The sequence below is a fragment of the Geotrypetes seraphini genome, chromosome 11 (assembly GCF_902459505.1).
Source record: "Geotrypetes seraphini chromosome 11, aGeoSer1.1, whole genome shotgun sequence".
Classification (NCBI taxonomy): Eukaryota; Metazoa; Chordata; class Amphibia; order Gymnophiona; family Dermophiidae; genus Geotrypetes; species Geotrypetes seraphini.
In genome coordinates, this window is record NC_047094.1 from 46128106 (window position 1) to 46148072 (window position 19967).

Below are 19967 nucleotides of genomic sequence, written 5' to 3' on the forward strand. Positions count from 1 at the left end.
TATGCAGGTTACCCTCCTCTATGCCTTTTTAAACTGTGACAGGTGTCAGTTCATCCTCTCGCTAATACAGAGATTCTCTGTGTTTATCTCACACCCTACATAAGAATTGCCGCTGCTGGGTCAGACCAGCAGTCCGCTCCCACGGTGGCCCTTAGGTCAAAGACCAGTGCCCTAACTGAATCTAGCCTTACCTGCTTACGTTCTGGTTTAGCAGGAACTTGTCTAACTTTGTCTTGAATCCCTGGAGGGTGTTTTCCCCTATAACAGCCTCCAGAAGAGCATTCCAGTTTTCCACCAATCTCTGGGTGAAGAAGAACTTCCTTACGTTTGTACGGAATCTGTCCCCTTTTAACTTTAGAGAGGGCTCTCTCGTTCTCCCTACCTTGGAAAGCGTGAACAAGCTGTCTTTATCTACTAAGTCTATTCCCTTCATTATCTTGAATGTTTCGATCATGTCCCCTCTCAGTCTCCTCTTTTCAAGGGGGAAGATGCCTAGTTTCTCTATTCTCTCACTATACGGCAAAAATTGTCATGGAAGCACTTATCACCACCTATCCAGGAAGTGCTAAAGGCCCCCATGTTACCCGTACACTAATAACTGTTTAATGCAGGAATTCTGTCACTGTTTTTGTCCACACAACTTCCACTGGATATGGCATCCCTCCAAAAATGTTAGTCATACATCTATAGAATTCTGGACTTCTTTCCATGCATTATAGTTTTCAGCCATTCTTCAGCGACACCGCCCCCAACGAACCAAAGACACTGCTGAGCAGATCATAAGACAAGTAAAGCACTTACGCATTATTTCTCCATCTCCTTTGCATACTTTCACAGTCATCGCTTGACCATACTCCAGTGCAATCTGTGAATTTATTTCCTCTAATGTAACCTGGAAAGAGAAGTACATAAAATACTTGCAAACAAATAAGTACTTTAAAAAAATGGAAAGGTCCACTTAACAAGGACTGAGTTATGTCTAAACTGAGAAATAGGCTAACAAATAAGGTGTAAGATGATACCTAACCACTGGCCTACCTTAAATGCTTCTGACTCACTGTTGACTTTTAGTCTCTGCATCAGATCAGAGCAAAATTGTTTCTTGATCATTCTTTTTACTATTTGAGTGGAGTGAAAGTTGCCATACCCAATTTGTCTAAAACTGAATAAATTAGCAAGAGTTCTAAAAATGAGCTTGCATACAAAAAGCTCTGGTTTATTATTATTTACTGAATTTCAAACAAAAGATACAAGTAAAACACTTGACACAGTACTATGGATATAACATTTCCATATAAAAAAAGGAACATTAGTTTTGTGGAAAAACCTTCTACAGTATAAATCATCCTTAGACCCCATAAAGTGGGGGAAAAAGCATAAAGATAAGGAGATCAAAAAAGCAGAAAATTAAATTAAGTACATAAGAATAGCCACTAACACAATTACCTCCACATATTTGTTCACTCTACATCAGTGGTCTCAAACTCGCGGCCCGCCAGGTACTATTTTGAGGCCCTCGGTATGTTTATCATAATCACAAAAGTAAAATAAAACAGTTTCTTGATCATGTGTCTCTTTAGCTATAAATTACAATTATTATTAAGACATAGCCAAAAGTTAAGATTTATAAACTATAAAGAGTTTTACCTCATGCAAAATTGTCATTTCTTTAATAAGATATTAACTATTTTTTCTGAGGCCCTCCAAGTACCTATAAATCCAAAATGTGGCCCTGCAAAGGGTTTGAGTTTGAGACCACTGCTCTACATCAACTGGATGAAACCACCGGAGAAATCCTAATTTCTTCAAATTCATAAAGGCTCTCAATTGCTCTGGCTGAAAATATGCATATTTAACTCCTAAATATTCGGTCAAACATTTACAAGGGCAGGACAATAAAGAGGAAGCTCCTAGAGCTAGTACATGTTGAATTTGGTAACCACCCAATGACAAATTCTACCGGATCAGCAACAATGAGAATAAGATTCCCAAATCCTAGAGGAATCAAATACAAAACCATTCACTCCTAGCAGCAAAATTGTGGAATCTTTACTAGCACAATTAAGAAACACCCCTCCTACCAAAACTTTTGTAAAGGCCTAGAAACGTATTTGGAAAATATTTTACTCCCCCAAACAAACAAACAGGCTACGACCAACAGAAACCAAACAAGGTACAGACCATCTATCCCATCTCGATAGATGACCAAGCTCTCTACATCACCCCACAAACCAGGAAAGTGATACTCATACCAGAACCCGTAATGTCAAGATTACAACACCAGATATGGTCAATCTTTTCTCCAAACCATATACCATAATCATACGCTTATATGAACATAAACCAAGATATATCTATGTCATGAACCCTAATGAAATAATGTAAATCCTTTACATGGCCAAGCTCTTCTAAATTGAAAATTGCATTGAACTCCTTCTAGGGCATATTTGTGATCCAGAAATACTAATGTTATGTAATATTCTTTTTTTCCAAATATCATTATCAAATATCTTTTACTAAGCCGCATTAGAGGTTTCTACCATGGCCCGGGGAGCTAAATGCTCCGTTGCTTATTGGAATTCTATGCACTGTTCAATAATATCAACAAATGGCTTTGAGCCTTCACTTAGTGTTTCAACAATACTTCAAAAAGAATACTCTAAGATAACCTCTTCTCATTTGCTCTCCTTCATTTCACATTTATCACAGTCATATTAGCCGATTTGCCTTAGACCACAGAACCACCACTCCTCCATTCGTTATTTCACTGGGGAGCTTACTGTGCCAATCCTCACTGGTCAAAGGCTTTGCAGCTTTTTACATTTATATGATTTTCCACATAAAGTTCTCAATTATACTTATTTTGATCTTTAAATTTTAGCTTTTAATTAAAACTTTCACTTATCTTATAGTAGTATATCTTTCTCTTTATGGCACCGTGTGCCATAAAGATAAAATGGCATTGCATTCCAGAGGGAGCAACTACTGAGAAAATGGAATTTCTTGATTGAAGGAACCATCAATAGGTTTTGGTTCATCGATCTAAGGACCCTAGGAGGAGTATGTGGAATGAGATATTTATCTAGAAAAACAGGGAGGTGAGAGGTCTTGATTTTAAAAGTTAAAAGGAGAATTTTATATGTAGTTCGCCGAGAGACCGGTAACCAGTGTAACTCTCAAAAAAGTGGGGTAACGTGATCAAACTTTTTTGGCCTTAAAAATGAGTTTGATTGCGGTATTTTGGTTAAGTTATAATCTACGGATTTCTTGTAATTTTTTTGTAGATTTTAGAGGCTTTTTTTGTCCCCAAGTAAAAGTAGGTGAGTAAACATGGCGTGTAATGTCATATTTTAACGTGCACTGTAAATTCTTTTGCATAGCATCCTATTAGCATGCACAACATAAGAACATAAGCCGTGCCTCTGCTGGGTCAGACCTGAGGTCCATCATGCCCAGAAGTCCGCTCACGCGGCGGCACATCAGGTCCAGGACCTGTATATTAGCCCTCTATCTATACCCTTCTATCCCCTTTTCCTTCAGAAAATTGTCCAATCCCTTCCTATCACTCCCTCTGGAAGCGTGTTCCAGGTGTCCACCACCCGTTGGGTGAAGAAGAACTTCCTAGCATTGGTTCTGAATCTGTCTCCTTTTAATTTTTTGGAATGCCCTCTCGTTCTTGTAGTTGTCGAAGTTTGAAGAATTACATTACATTAGTGACTTCTATTCCGCCTGTACCTTGCAGTTCTAGGCGGATTACATCAGAAGATAACTGGGCATTTCCAGGAAAAATTACAATTTAGGGAACTGGTTGCATAGTGGAGTCTTTGGGAGAAATTAAAAGATAGGTAGAAATATGAGGATGCCCAGTTTTCTTTTGTTGTAATCCTCATATTTCTACCTATTTTAATTTCTCCCAAAGACTCCACTATGTAACCAGTTTCCTAAATTGTAATTTTTCCTGGATATGCCCAGTTATCTTCTGATGTAATCCGCCTAGAACTGCAAGGTACAGGCGGAATAGAAGTCACTAATGTAATGTAATGTAATTCTTCAAACTTTCGACAACTACAAGAACGAGAGGGCATTCCAAAAAATTAAAAGGAGATAGATTCAGAACCAATGCTAGGAAGTTCTTCACCCAACAGGTGGTGGACACCTGGAACGCGCTTCCAGAGGGAGTTATAGGACAGGGTACGGTATTGGAGCTCGAGAAGGGATTGGACAATTTTCTGAAGGAAAAGGGGATAGAAGGGTATAAGGGCTAGTATACAGGTCATGGAATCTGTCCCTCTCCACTTTCTCTATGCCCTTCGTGATCTTATAAGTCTCTATCATATCCCCTCTAAGTCTCCGCTTCTCCAGCGAGAAAAGCCCCAGTCTCTCTAATCTTTCAGCGTACGAAAGGTTTTCCATACCTTTTATCAAAACGCGTCGCTCTCTTCTGAACCCTCTCGAGTATCGCCATATCCTTCTTTAGGTACGGCGACCAATATTGAACACAGTACTCCAGATGTGGGTGCACCATCGCCCAATACAACGGCAGGATAACTTCTTTCGTTCTGCTTGTAATACCCTTCTTGATTATTCCTAGCATTCTATTTGCTTTCTTAGCAGCCACTGCACATTGTGCCGATGGCTTCATTGTCATGTCCACTATTACCCCCAAGTCCCTTTCTTGGGAACTCTCACTCAATAACAGCCCTCCCGTCGTATAGCTGTACCTTGGGTTTCTGTTTCCTACATGCAAGACTTTGCATTTCTTTACATTGAACTTCCATCTGCCATCTCGTTGCCCACTCCCCTATCATACTAAACATTCACCTTAATTTATTGAATAGGGCCCCTAAATAGGATACAGAAGAGTAGGAGACCTACATTTATTAGATATTTTTCATACATTCATTACCTGGATAGGTAAGTCACAAAGCAAAGGGTCTTGCACTATCATTGCCAGGCCTTCCTGAAATATATCCACAACTTCTGCATGTGGCAGCTCATCTTCCTCCTCAGCTTCCGGCTCTTCTTCAGTTGCCTCTTCTTTCTCTACAGGATTCTCAGGCAACTCAGCAGTTGTTTCACCCATTCCCTGTGGCATAAAAGAATAGTTCACATATATCGGTGTTTGTGTTACTGACATCAGGAATTACCAGATTAAGTTTTATACCTGCTTATATAGGGCTCCTTTTACTAAGCTGCGATAGCGGTTTTAGCACGTGCTGAATTGCCACGCGCGCTAGACCTTAATGCCAGCATTGAACTGGAGTTAGTTCAAGCTGCGTAACACGGTTTTAGTGCACGCTAAAATCCTGCGTGCGTTAAAAATGCTATCGCAGCTTAGTAAAAGGAGCCCATAGTCTCAACTCCACAAACAGCTGCACATAAGTTTCAGGCAACTGAACATAACAATGGTGCACTTTTACTAAAGGGCATTCATATATTAATGTATGGTTAGTATACACTAACAGGTTACCACAGAAGGTGTTTTGCAGTATGTTGCCTGCTTGTACAATTATTTTTTTTTTTATGTTACAGAGGGGCTGTGTCATGTGTAGAGAGTTGGGCATTCCCACATTATCCAGATAGCCTATTATGATTAGCATTTGCTTACTGAACAACAAGGTTAATGCAGGTACAGTTCCTGCTAACTGTACCGTCTCCAGCCCACCATCTTCTGCACCGCCCCATCACCGTCACCGCCATCCCTTTCAACGCCCCGTCACCGCCACTACCATCCCATTCACTGCCCCATCACCGTCCCCGCAGCATCCATATAAGCCTCAGTACTGCGAAACACCATGAAGACAGAAGAGAGTCCTGCCACTACTACTACTGCACTGAGAATCTGTGTCAGTGCCTCCGCTCTGTAGTAAAAACAGAACATAAAATAAATCAATTGACTTGTCCTCCCTTGCAATGACATGTCCCCCATGTTCACCTATAGCTTGAATCAGGTCAATTGTGCACACTAAAAATGCAGGAGGATCTGGAACGTGAGCGCAGGCAGGCAGTGATACAAAAACAGCAGACACCCGACCGATTGCAGCGTTCCGCCATCTCCCTCCCTCCACCTCGCCTTAGATGTAGAGTATGCCGGCTTTCTTTTTCACCCAGCTGCAAGCGCGGCTGCTCATTTGTTCAATATTCTCCTCTGACGCAACCGGAATCAGGAAGTTGCAAGAGAGGAGAAGATTAATCAACTCGAGCAGCCGCACGTGCGCGGCTTTTTGAACACGTGCGGCTGGGCGAAAAAGAAAGCCAGCATACTCTACATCAGTGTTTTCCAACCTTTTTACACCCGTGGACCGGCAGAAATAAAAGAATTATTTTGTGGACCGGCAAACTACTAGGACTAAAATTTTAAAACCCTGTTTCCGCCCCATCTCCGCAAGCTCAGTCACCTCAATAACTATAGAAAAATAGACAAATATAGTGCAAAATATAGACAGCAGATATAAATTCTCAAAACTGACACATTTTGATCATTAAATTGAAAATAAAATCATTTTTCCTACCTTTGCTGTCTGGTGATTGATTTCATGAGTCTCTGGTTGCGTTTCCTTCTGTCTGTGTATCCTTTCTTTCTTTCTGCACTCAGGCCCAAGAATTGTCCCTTTCTATTCCCTCCCTCTTTCCTTCCTATGTCCTTAGTGCCCCCGGTGCCTCCTTCCCATGTCTTTAGTGCCCCCGGTGCCTCCTTCCCATGTCTTTAGTGCCCCCGGTGCCTCCTTCCCATGTCTTTAGTGCCCCCGGTGCCTCCTTCCCATGTCTTTAGTGCCCCCGGTGCCTCCTTCCCATGTCTTTAGTGCCCCCGGTGCCTCCTTCCCATGTCTTTAGTGCCCCCGGTGCCTCCTTCCCATGTCTTTAGTGCCCCCGGTGCCTCCTTCCCATGTCTTTAGTGCCCCCGGTGCCTCCTTCCCATGTCTTTAGTGCCCCCGGTGCCTCCTTCCCATGTCTTTAGTGCCCCCGGTGCCTCCTTCCCATGTCTTTAGTGCCCCCGGTGCCTCCTTCCCAGGTCTTTAGTGCCCCCGGTGCCTCCTTCCCAGGTCTTTAGTGCCCCCGGTGCCTCCTTCCCAGGTCTTTAGTGCCCCCGGTGCCTCCTTCCCAGGTCTTTAGTGCCCCCGGTGCCTCCTTCCCAGGTCTTTAGTGCCCCCGGTGCCTCCTTCCCATGTCTTTAGTGCCCCCGGTGCCTCCTTCCCAGGTCTTTAGTGCCCCCGGTGCCTCCTTCCCATGTCTTTAGTGCCCCCGGTGCCTCCTTCCCATGTCCCTCTCACTGCCTCCCCTCTGGCCTCGGTCTGCAAATTCTCAGCATGTGCAGCGTTCTAGGATGAGCCTGCCTGACCGAATACAATAATGCAGTAGATATTCTGATTTTAGCACCACCTTTAGAGCAGAACTACCCGGTAAAGCTTTTAAACCATGATTCGTGGCAATGATTTGAATATATCTGAATTCTGAAACAAATCAGACTTGCTTTCACAGCAATATAGGTTTTTTTTTTTTTGAAAAAGAAAGAAACAAAGCAAAAAGAGACGAAAAAACGCAGCGACCGTGCGAAAAACCCCACACAGCCGCGGCGACAGAAGGCAAATTTAGCACAATTTCTCCACAGGGCTTCTGGCTCCGCGGATGAAAAAGAACTGAGGACCACGAGGTGGGGATGCGCCCTCTAGTGGCAAGAAGGCTAGCACATGCGTGGTGCAGTGTGCAAACTTGAAACTTCTAGCAAGTTTGCTTGAAAAGCTGTCCGCGCTGGGGCTCCGTAGATGACGTCACCCACATGTGAGAATATCATGCCTGCTTGTCCTGGGATAAAGTGTAAATACACCCTCTCTCCCCTTCCTTTGTAGTTATCCCATCCACCATACCAAGAATTTTTGTCCCACCCCACCCCCGAAGCCTGCCTGCCTGTCTACCATTCTCCCGCCCTAGCCAAAGCCAGCCTGCTACCTCCCTGCCGCTAAAAAAAAAAAAAAGCCTCCCTCCTTTTCCCCTTCTCTTATCGCCATGCTGCAGCTGCTAAAGCCAGAAGTCTTCTTTCCGACTCAATTCTGCATTCAGAGAGGACGTTCTGGGCCAGCCAGGCAGCGATTGGCTGGCCCAGAACGTCCTCTCCGACGTCAGAATTGACATCAGAAAGACTTCCTGTCGGCTTTAGCAACTGAGAGCAGGGGAAAAGGAGAGGCTTTTTTTTTTTCCGCGCGGACCGGCAGAAATTCAACCAGCGGTTGAGGAACAGTGCTCTACAATTCTAAAGTAAGGTGGAGGGAGGGAGATGGCCAGGTGGGGGCCGCGCGATCCTTGATTGCCTCACTGCGGAGACAAGTCCATTCACCGTTCCACAGGGCGGTGAATGGCCTTGTCCCCGTCCCCGCAGAGGCCACTATATTTTCTTCCCCGTTTCAGCGGGTTACCCGCGCTAAACGCGGCTAGTCGGAGGAACCGCCACCGTGTCATTCTCTAGTTAGCACCTCCAAATAGGAGTCAGTTAAGTGTTCCTGTGTTAATTTTTTGCAGGCACCCTGTGCTGAGAACATTAGTACGTAACCTACAAAAAAAAAAAAAAAAAAATCCTACAAAAATGCCACATTAAATATAGCCTAAGCAGCTTTTGAGAATTGCACACTGGCATCCTATATAAAACTGCCTGCCTAACACCACGATTCTCTAACCAGCATCCAAGTCACAGGTACCGGTTAAAGAATCGGGTTGCCACTGAACTGATCATGGCAAGGGAATCTCCCTGCCTTGATTAGTTTAGCAGCTGCAGCAGGGGGAATTGGGACTTCCTCCTGCTGCAGACATACGGGTGTGGGGGTGGCTTCGGGGTTCTGGCAGAAGGGACTGTGCATTCCTCCTGCCACTAGTGCTGCCCAATTCAAATTGATTCAAATCGATTCTTTCTTTATGAGGTTTGTGTTTTTTTATAATCGGGCTCACCGATTCATTCACATCTCCTAAAGCAGGAGCAGCAGCGCTGCCTCTTGCTGGCTGTCCACTGCCGTTCCAGGGGGCCCTTCGGGTCAGTCGGGAAGTGCTGCAGTGCACAAGCGCTCTTTGTAGCACCCTCCGGCTTCCTCCTGGCCTCCCGATTTCACCTTCAGTTAATTAGGGCAGCCTGCAGAAGATCGCCAGTACTGTAGCGATCTTTAACAGGCTGCTGTCAGCCTCCACAGCATATTCCCTCTGCTGCGATCCTGCCCCTGACGTCAGAGGAGGAGCAGGACCGTGGCAGCCTGCTAAAGATCGCTACAGCACCGGCGATCCTCTGCAGCATGCCCTAATTAGCTGAAGGCTAGACCAGGAGGCCAGGAGGGAAGCTGGAAGATGCTACAAAAATGGAGGAACATGCAGGCCTTCGGGGAGGGGGGGGGCGGGATCCAAAGCGACTTGCATATGCTGGGCTGGGGGGGAGAGGGAGGGAGGGAAGAAGAAATAATGGGTCTAAAAACAGAGGAGAGGGAAAGAGATGATGGACAATGGGATTTAGGGAGGGAAGGAACAGAAAGGGAGAGAAGCTGGACACAAGGGATGGTATGGTGTAGGGGGGATAGAGATACTGGATTGGAAGGTAGTTGGGAAAAGAAAGGGAGAACTGGTGGTCCCTGGGGTGGTGGGGAAGGAGGAAGAGATGCTGGATGAAAGGGTAGTTGAGAAAAGGAGAGATGGTGGATCTGGGGATGGTGGGGTCCATCGCTGCCGGGATGGAGATAAAAAAAGGAAAGATGGCAGATCTCCAGGGAAGGGAAGGGAAACAGAAAGGGAGGACAGAGATGGAAAGTAGATGGTTAGCACAAAGAAAGAAGAAAACGACAAATGGGCAGGAGACCCTGGAATTCAAGTTATCAGAAGACGCTTGTCGCAGAGCCTGGGACCAACATGAAAAGATAGAAAAAATAATTTTATTTTCTGTTTTGTGATTACAATATGTCAGATTTGAAATGTGTATCCTGCCAGAGCTGGTATTAGACCGCGAACATGAGCTAGGATTTAACAGAGCGAGGAAAAGCCTTTTTTGTTTGTTTACCCACAGCGCCAGTGTGGGTAGGAGAGAGCAAAGTGGGTGGGGTGGGTGAAAAGGCTATAAAATAAATCCACCAGGTTGTCTGAGAAAAAAACACCCAATTGGGCAGGAAAATCGAATCGATTCAATAGGCTGAATCTAATCGAAAATTTTTTTCCTGGTTTGGGCAACACTACCTACCAGTAGTCTTCACGGGGGAGGGGGAAACAGGTCCCTGCCGCAGCTGCTAAACTGATCGCGACAGGGAGATCCCTTTGCACAATAAATTCAGCAACCGCATCTATTAGAAATGACCGTGGCCCTAGAGAGACGCCTAGGGCTGGCTAAGTTAGCCTAAGACCACTTCCAGGCGAAACCATGCCCATGCCTAGCCTTGGGCGAGTTAGGCAGCCCTACACACCACCCTAGGTTCACAAAGATGCCTACAATGTAGGTATCCTGCCTCGGGATGTTTTTTATTTTAAACGTGCATCCCAATTGGCTGGTTAGATAGCAGTAGGATGCCCTTGCCGCCTACAATCGGGACGCCGTTTATAGAATTTGCCCCAGTGTGCAGGAAGTCACACATTAGAACACACTAAGTCCTGATTTTACTGCACTTTAGTAAAGAGGTCCAATATGACACACAAAAAATAAACTCTAGTTTTCTGATCTTTAATGAGGATGTTAGGCTATTTAGTTTTCTCAACTGATTGCTGGGAGAAGGGCTCTTCTCTCTACAAATTAACCTCCATCTAGCCCTGTACAGGTATTTGAGCTCTCAGAGCCTTATGGGATAAGGCAATGCTCAAATAGAAGTCCCTCTCAAAGCTTCCATGCAAACAGAGCCAAATTCCTAGAGTTAGGCCAATTCATTCACCCAAGATAAGATGGGATCAGCCCCAAAACTGGTGGTCAAAATAAACCTTTCCTTGCTTTCCACAAAACAAATCAAGAGTGAGTTATGGCACTTATTTTATTTATTTATAGCCTAAGTGGTTTACATTCAGGCAGCTGAGTAGCTAGGAAGGTTGGCACCTGGCATCTCCATGCTGTGCAATCCCTGCTCTTCCACACCACGCTGTACTCCCCTCACCCCTTGAGCATATTTCATTACATTACATTACATTAGTGATTTCTATTCCGCTTGTGCCTTGCGGTTCTAAGCGGATTACATTAGAAGATGGCTGGACATTTCCAGGCGATGACAATACAATTATTTGTATAACTTTACAAACTTTGCAAACCTAACTTTACTTAACTTTTCGTACATAACTTTACATAACTTTACGTACATAACTTTACATAACTTTACGTGGAGTTACTTTGTGCTACTTTACATTATCCTTACCGTGCTTGCATAACTTGCATTAAGTTTACATAATTTATCTTACATAATTTATCTTACATAACTTTACAAGACTTTACGTAGAGTTATTTTATGTTATTTTACCTTATTATTCCAGTACATTGCATAACTTACATTACATGATATTACAAAGCATAACCTTATGTTATATTACAACGCATAACCTTATGTTACTTTACATAATATTACAACGCATAATCTTATGTTACCAAAAAATCGTCTGTTCCTAGGTTGCTATATCTGATTTTTTCGGTATTTGGGGAGACTGTGTTTCTAGATATGAATTGGCTTTACGCCCGATGCAGCTAGATTAGATGTTGCCTATGGGGACGAAGTTGCAGTTGGTTGTGAGTTGCAGTAGGATATGAAGGGAGAGAAGATGATGGTAGATTATAATATTGGGATGTGTTTTTTGAATAGTATGGTTTTTATATCTTTTCGAAACGCTTTGTAGTCCGTAGTTGTGGTCAGCAGCTTGGATATGGTGGGGTCAATTTTCGCGGCCTGTGTAGCAAGTAGGTTGTCATATAGCTTTTTGCGTTTTGTGCCTTTGAGTGAGGGGTAGGTGAATGGAGTCTGGGTTCTCCTTACTCTAGTTGAGAGGTTTCGGGTTAGGCGGCTGTTTAGGTAGAGAGGTGCTGTTCCGTTTAGTGCTTTGAATAATAAACAGTATAGTTTGAATTGAGTTCTTGCTTGTATCGGTAGCCAGTGTGAGTCGAGATAGGCATTAGTGATGTGATCGTATTTTCCTAGCGAGTAGATAAGTCTGAGTGCTGTGTTCTGTACTGTCTGTAATTGTTTGGTCATGTAAGCGGGGCAGGGTAGATAAAGGCTGTTGCAGTAGTCTACAAGTCCTAGTACAAGTGATTGGACTAAGATCCTGTATTGAATTTTGTCAAAGAATTTTCTTATTTTTCGCAGGTTGCGCATGGTGTAGAAGGCTTTTTGGATGGTTTTGTTAGTATGAGTCTGCATTGTGCATCTCCTGTCTATTGTTACTCCCAGGATTTTGAGTGCTGGCTGTATTGGGTATGTGATTGCATTTGTCGTCAGATCAGTTAAGGTAGGTTCTTTGTCTTTTTCTAGCAGCAGGAATTTGGTTTTATCCGTGTTCAGTTTCAGTTTGTGGTTGGTCATCCATGTTTCTACCGTTTCCAGAGTTATTTTCAGTCGTCCTGATGAGTTGGGGTCTTGGGTATTGAAGGGGAGAAGGATTGTTATGTCGTCTGCGTAGCTGAATGAGACTATATTTAGGGAGTCTAGAGTGGTGCCCAGTGAGGATACGTAGAGGTTGAAAAGTATGGGTGATAATGGAGATCCTTGTGGTACTCCACAGGGGTTTGACCAAGGGTCAGATATGTGGTCTTTTGTCTTTATTTTATAAGTTCTAGTTTTTAGAAAGCCTTGGAACCAGTTGAGTACCAAACCTGTGATCCCTATGGCGTCTAGTATCTGGAGTAGTATGTTGTGATCCACTAGGTCGAAAGCTGCTGAAAGATCTAGTTGGATAAGTAGTATCCTGTTCCCTTTGCTGAGGTGTTGGTGGGCTATATCCATTAGAGATACAAGTAGTGTCTCTGTGCTGTGGTTTTTTCTGAAACCTGATTGTGATGGGTGTAGTATGTTGTGGTCTTCTAAGTAGTTGGTGAGGTATTGTGCTACAAGACCTTCTTGTAGTTTGATATATAATGGGATTGAAGCGATGGGTCTGTGGTTGGCTGGATTATTGTTTGGAGCTTTGGGATCTTTCGGTATGGGGGTGATAATAATCTCGCCTAGTTCTGGTGGGAAGTGACCATCTGTGAGCGTGGATTGTAGCCAGTTCATGAGGTTAGCTTTGAACTTGATGGATGCGGTTGTTAGCAGGTACGATGGGCAGCTGTTTAGGTCACAAGAAGTTTTACTATATTTGTTGTATAGTCGAGTCATGTCGTTCCATTGTATTTTGGGGAAGTTAGTCCACGTTCTGTCAGCTACTAAGGCTTCATCTATTGTTGGTGTTGTTATAATCTCATCGAGGAGGGTTAATGAATTGTTGAATGTGGATCTGATATTGGTGATTTTGTGCTTGAAGTAGTCTGCTAATTGGTGAGCTGAAGGAGATTGGTTTCCTTGAGTAGCTAGGAAAGGTTTGGTGTCTGTGAGTTTTCTTACAATATTGAAGAGTATTTTTGAGTCTGGGTTTTCAGTGCCTATTAGTTTGGAATAGTATGCTTTCCTTTTTTCCTTTAGTTTGATGTTATATTGTTTGATTTGGATTCTCCATGCTACTTTTGTTTGGTCTTGTTTCTGTTTTTTCCATATTCTTTCGAGGTGTCTGCATTGTCTTTTTAAATGGAGAAGTTCAGCGTCGAACCATTTGTCTGAAGGTCTACAGATTTTGTTTTTTGTTTTTATTGGTGCTAGCTCGTTCAAAGTAGCTTCGCTAATGGTACGCCAGTGAGTTACAAATTCTTTGGGGTTGAGTTGGTCGAATGCTGGATCTACCTTCTCCCAAAATGTAGTAGGATTGATTTTCTGTCGTGTGTTGATGTGGATTTTTTGGGGTGCGGGTTTGTGGTTGTTTTGAGCCCAGTTTATGGTGAAAGTGTATTTGTAGTGGTCTGACCAGAGGGAGGGGTGCCATATACCGTTGGATGTGTGTATGTTTTGAGTGTCAAGATTATGGGTCGTGAATGCTGCAATGTCCAGTTGGTGGCCTTTTTCGTGTGTGGGTTCGGGGTTAAGTATCTGATAGGATAGGGTATCGAGATATGAGAGTATTCCCTCTACTTGTTTGGAGGAGTGGTCTTCTAGATGGAGATTTAAGTCTCCGAGGAGTAAGTTGTGGGTGGAAGTTAGTGAATTCTGGAGAATGAATTCTTCGAGTTCTTGTTTTGATGTGGACCATTTCCCTGGTGTGACATAGCATAGAATGCAGGTCAGGTTTCCAGAGAGAGTGTTATCGGAGAGTTGACATGCTAGAAGGTCCAGGTGAGGGGATGAGTTCTTGGCTAGGACTTTTAAGTTAAAGTTGTTTTTTACTATGATGGCTAACCCTCCCCCTCGTTTGTTTTCTCGACAGACAAGCTCTAATTTATATCCTTTTGGGCAGAGATCTATTATGCTTGGGTCGGAGTCTGAAGTGATCCAGGTTTCAGCTAGGAATAGGCATCCTAGATGATCTTTGATTAGCCAATCTTTGATTAATTCCACCTTTGGATTGATTGATCTTATGTTCATGTAAGCACATTTTATTGGTGTGAAATTTGTGAAGGAGAGTTGTGAACTGATTGAGTTGAGGAAGATTCTTGGGGGTGTCAAGTGTTTATGGCTGTTTATCTTGGGTTTTGGCGGAGGTCGTTTACCCCAGAATGTTGGGATGCTTTCTAGGCTGGAATTAGGACATGGTGTCAGAGTTCTGAAGGAGTGGAGTTTCCTGGCTGGTGGAGTTTGCCTGAGGTCTGTTGTAATGATTGGGATGGAGTAAGTATGGAAGCCTGCTGTTTTCCAGTTGGATATGAGGAGGGCGAGCAACAGAAGGACAAGCAGGGTTTTAGGAAGGCGGGTTGCCATTGTTGGTGAGTAGGGTTGCTGGGGTGTTGGTTGCTAAATAAACGATGTGAGTGATCTGATTGAAAGGATTATCTCTTAGCTATTGCTTTATCCTATTTAGGGGAGCTGGTGAGCTGCTTGTTTCTAGTTTGCTTCACTACTGCCGCTTCACGAAGGCGCTCACTAAGGCGCATGCGCCTTTGTCGTGCGCCTTTGTCGTGCGCCTTTGTCGTGCGCCTTTGTCGTGCGCCTTTGTCGTGCGCCTTTGTCGTGCGCCTTTGTCGTGCGCCTTCGTCGGCGCGCCGTGGGCAGTCCAAATTTCACCCGATCTGTCCCTCGCTGGTCACGGGAGAGGGGCGGAGCGGAGCTCGCACGCTCTCCTCTCCTCGAATCTCCGTCGGCTGAGATGGCCCTGCAAAATGGCTGCAAAATTTCACCGCCCCCTTGTGTACTTCTTAAAAATGTTTTCCAGTGTGAGCAATATCTTCCAGTCTGCTGCTCATGCCGGCCTCAGCTCTCTTCTGACGTCATGTCCTAATCCTGCGATCAGGAAGTAACATCAGAAGGGAGCTGAGGCCGGCACAAGCAGCAGCCTGAAAGATGCTGCTCGCACTGAGGTGCAGCATTTCAAGAGGTGTGAGGGAGGAAGAGGAGAGGTGCTAGCACCCGGGATAGTTTGCCCCCCTTCCCCTTTGCTATGCCACTGCATTCAGGTACTCAAGTATTTCTCCCTATCTGTTTCGGTGGGCTCAAAATCTGACTAATGTACCTAGGGCAATGGTAGGCAATTCCGGTCCTCGAGAGCCTGGGCCAGGTCAGGTTTTCAGGATATCCACAATGAATATGTATGAGATGGATTTGCCTGCATTGCCTCCTCGAGATGCAAATCTAACTCATACATATTCATTGTGGAATCCTGAAAACCTGACCTGGCTCCAGCTCTCAAGGACCAGAATTGCCTACCCCTGACCTAGGGCAATGGAGTGTTAAGTGACTTGCTTAGGGCTAGGGTTACCAGATTTTCCCATGGCCACGCCCCCAAGCCTTACCTGTTCCACCTGTGACACGTCCCCAGACGGCATCCACGCATGCGACTCACCGTGTCTGCGCGGATGCCCCTTCCCCACGCGATATTGACGTAAGCTCTTCAAAACCCAGATAAAGTGCCGGGTTTTGAAAAGCTGATGGAGAAATCCAGACGTCTGGTAACCCTACCCAGGGCCACAAGGAGCAGCCCTAACCACTAAGCTACTCCTTCTATGACCATAAATCCACAGCAGCTCTGACCTCATTAGAAACTAATCTAAAGTACCCTGGAGCACCAACCTCCGGTCACACTTCAGCATAAGACAGACTTACCAAAAACCTGCGGTCTGGACAACCCACGCTTTTGGAATCACATCCGGTACATCATAGCCAGTCAGCTTCCTTATTCGCTTTTTGAGCCAAAAGGAGGCTTGAGACGCAAATGTGATTCGCTTTTAAGCACAAACTCCTCCCTCCTGACCGGAAACACGCGGTGCCGGTTTAGGTCAGTCACCCGGAAGTCATTTCGGAGTGAGTAAGGGCGGAAGTAGTAGGCGCTTGGCTATGCGGTCTATCGTTGAGAGGCTGGCGTGACTATGCTGTTGTTTTGTCCCACCTGCGGAAATGTGCTAATTGTTGAAGAAGGTCAGAAGTGTTATCGGTTCGCCTGCAATACCTGCCCCTATGTACACAACGTGACACGCAAGGTAGGGGTTGTCCGAAAGCTTGGTATGATGCTGCCGTCGGCACTGTACTACCAGCTGGGTTTTAGTTATTTGCCTGCGAGTTGGTGAACGTCGCGCCATAATAATAATAATAATTTTATTCTTATATACCGCCAAAGCCATGATAGTTCGAGGCGGTTTACAACAAGAAGAGCTGGACAACGTCGCGCCATGAGCCCGTGGAATCATTTTTGCTGCAGGTTTTCCATGCCAGTAAGTCTCATTAAATCAGTCTTGCTGGAAGGAAAACCCTCTTCCCAATGCACAAAAGGATTCTCTATGGCTGCTACTGATCATCATAGCAGCCATCGAGAATCCTATGCGAATGCATTACAAGGTATGTTATCAAAACAATAGAACCCGAAACTTGCTAGAACAGCACAAAAATAGTAACAAAGGTTCTAGAATCCACTGTTTTGCGGCTGTGTTGCATAAGCTATAAATAAATAATTTAGTGATTTGTCAAGTTAAAACTTCAAATCCAATATACTTTTCTTATTTTAACTAGGTAACAAGTAGAAAATATCCCAAACTGAAGGAGGTCGATGATGTGCTGGGAGGAGCAGCAGCCTGGGAAAATGTGGACTCCACACCAGGTGAACACTCTATCATAGTTCATTGCTATAGTGTAACTAAGGGGGGAATTCATGAAAAGGCGTTAAGCACACTAGCGTGCACTAATCACTTAAGGTGCCCATTATATTCCTATTTGCATCTTTAGCAGTTAGCGCACACTAATGCACTTAATGCTTTTTTTCATGAATCCTCCCCCCCCCCCCATATAGATTCTGATACTTTTTGAAAAGGCAAACAAAAAAGATGAAACAGTTATAAACGCTTTAGAGGCCACCACTTCAAATGTGAGAGGTTTAAAAAGTTCATGTGCAATGAAACAATTTTTTGTTTCATTTAAAAGTATCACTTCCTAATTAGATTGTAATGTAAATGACTGTATGCTTGCCTCTATGAGATCATTCTTGATTTTTTTTTTATAGTTGGAGGGACTGGGTTGAGTTTTACATTTGTTATTATCATTATTATTGGTAACATTCTTAATACATGATGTGTAACTAAGCTATAACAGGAAATAGTAACACAATAAAGGTTTGATATTTATCGGCTACTATAACAACTCCAAAACAGAAATTAGTTAACCATGTAAGATACCCTCTATGGATGAATTGTCCGAAAATACAGTGCAATACACCTATTCAGAAAATAAATTACTTCTGAGTTATTTTCACAAGAATTCAGTGACAAACATGGAACAGCACAACTCTGCTTCGGTCAGACTTCCACACTGAGCCCATGAGAAAACTTACACTCTGGAAATTATTCTCTAATGGGACCAGAGATAGCAAGGGCCACAACTCCCTAATTTTGAAGAAACTGATTTAAAGTCAGTTATTCTGCTGTGAAGGTTGCGTAGCACTCTGTTTAAAGAAGCAGTTTCAACATGTTTCGTTTTTGTGCTAAATATGCTGACATATTCAGGTCAGTTGCGTTTGTGTAAGCCTAGAGATACCTTTAAAAGGCTTTTAAAGACACAACTTTTTGTTGATGTGTTTATGTGAAAAGATTTGTGGCATTTCTTATGAAGCAGAAGATATAGGGATCCTTTTACTAAGGCGTGCTAGCTGATTTAGCACGCACTAAATGCTAACGCGGCCATTATATTCTATGGACGCGTTAGCGTTTACCGCACGTTAAATCGGCTAGCGTGCCTTAGTAAAAGAGGGGAATAATGTTTTATCTATGATATTTTGTGAATATGTAGGAATAAGGTCTGCAATGTGGGCGGCAGAAGCTTTTATTAGATATAAGATGTATTGTTTTAAATATTTTGTATGTTGACAGTAAATTGCTTAGAATTTGTAAGCGGTAAATAAATTTTTAAAATAAATAAATACATGTTTGTTCAATAGATTACTAATCTAATTTCCAATTTCTCGTTTGTTACAGAAAAATGTCCTAAGTGTGAGCATCCGCGTGCATACTTCATGCAGATTCAGACCCGCTCTGCTGATGAGCCCATGACCACATTCTACAAGTGTTGTAATGTGCAATGTGGCCATAGGTGGAGAGACTAATGCTAAATCTAACAAAGGGCCTGAGTTATCCAGGTGTTTCCCAACAGATATCTTCAGAGAATCTTGTATAAAGAATTATTATTCAGACTGTTTCATAAGAAAAATGTGTTTAGCCAAATTTCTTGGGTAAATTTATGAAGCCAAGTTGTTTTTCTCTATTTTGTGTGAATAGTTTTGTATATAGCAGCCCTGAAATAAATGTTCTTATTTTGCTCTTTGACTTTGTACAGTACTAAACTACATCTCAGCAAAATTCATAAGGAGCAATTCTATAGCAATTCTGTTTTAGCAAAGGGTTTACTGAAAAGTGATGCTCTAGGGTTTGATTTATTAAGATCTTTTCTCATAGAAGGAAAATGGGAATTGAGCTTTTTGTGTACTGAATGCAGAACTACACAGTAGCATTTCAAGTAAAGGGAGTCACCATGGTCACCACAGGACTATGTAAAATAATAGTAGTTCTTAGTGATTCTGTATTGTTGCTTTCTCCCATACATACATAAATAAGACCATAAGAATAGCCTTACTAGGTCAGACCAATAGTCCACCTAGCCCAGCATTCTGTTTTCACAGTGGTCAATCCAGGTCACAAGTACCTGGCCCAAACCTAATTCTGTTATATATGCACCATGACCCACCCATGCCACTCCCCCTTGCAGATGTATGTTATGGATTTTGCATGCACAAATTGTAGAATCGTAACTAAGGGCAGTTATGTATGTACCTGCTAATTAGTGAACCAAAAATTAAAAAATAGAAAGGATTAGAGGAAATTACCCAGTAAATTGTATAACAAGATCTTCTCTCTCCAATTAAAAAAAAACCCCACAATTTAATCAAAATACATAATAGAAGGGAAAAACCTTAGATATTACAGGGGCTAAAGCCCATGACACAATCAGAGAGTGAACATTAATAACTACTCTTGATTAACAGGTGTTTTTGTTTTTTTTTTTTTTTACTGGTCCACACTCATTTTGATGCCTCAAATGTTAGACCTGTTTCTCGGTATATTTGACCTGCTGATTCTAAAACTAGCACCAGTTTTCTCCTATCAGCTCTAGTTTTTGAGGTACAGAATATGTGCCATATACCACTCTTCACTCTGCTGGCCTATTAAAAACATCAGGATAGATTAGCACTAGCGCCGTTTCAGTGAGTTGTATATGCTACTTCCACACTACTAATATCATGTGACATTCCTGTGATTACCTCTGGAATGC

General features: G+C 43.3%; 2 protein-coding genes across 2 annotated transcripts in view; one reads left to right on the forward strand and one right to left on the reverse strand.

Annotated features, from left to right (window-relative positions):
* The window catches only part of SNRNP25 (small nuclear ribonucleoprotein U11/U12 subunit 25), a 28129-nt gene extending 11715 nt beyond the window's left edge, over positions 1–16414 (reverse strand). The window contains exons 1-3 of the mRNA XM_033963028.1: positions 16263–16414; positions 4907–5086; positions 802–892 (exon numbers count right to left, since the gene is read on the reverse strand). Of these exons, the coding sequence (XP_033818919.1) occupies positions 802–892; positions 4907–5083 (268 nt within the window). The 5' untranslated portion in view covers positions 5084–5086; positions 16263–16414. The remainder of the gene's footprint in view (positions 1–801; positions 893–4906; positions 5087–16262) is intronic.
* A 7-nt stretch (positions 16415–16421) lies between these two features.
* Positions 16422–18964, forward strand: POLR3K (RNA polymerase III subunit K). The gene is made up of 3 exons (XM_033963029.1): positions 16422–16636; positions 17163–17250; positions 18617–18964. The coding sequence occupies exons 1-3, from the start codon at positions 16526–16528 to the stop codon at positions 18742–18744; spliced, it is 327 nt and encodes a 108-aa protein (XP_033818920.1). The 5' UTR covers positions 16422–16525; the 3' UTR covers positions 18745–18964.
* Positions 18965–19967: the final 1003 nt, after the last annotated feature.

Coding starts and splice junctions, on each gene's coding strand:
- POLR3K (XM_033963029.1), top strand. CDS start 16,526: ATGCTGTTGTTTTGTCCCACCTGCGGAAATGTGCTAATTGTTGAAGAA. Junction 16,637..17,162: donor TACACAACGTGACACGCAAG/GTAGGGGTTGTC, acceptor TATTTTAACTAG/GTAACAAGTAGAAAATATCC. Junction 17,251..18,616: donor AAATGTGGACTCCACACCAG/GTGAACACTCTA, acceptor CGTTTGTTACAG/AAAAATGTCCTAAGTGTGAG.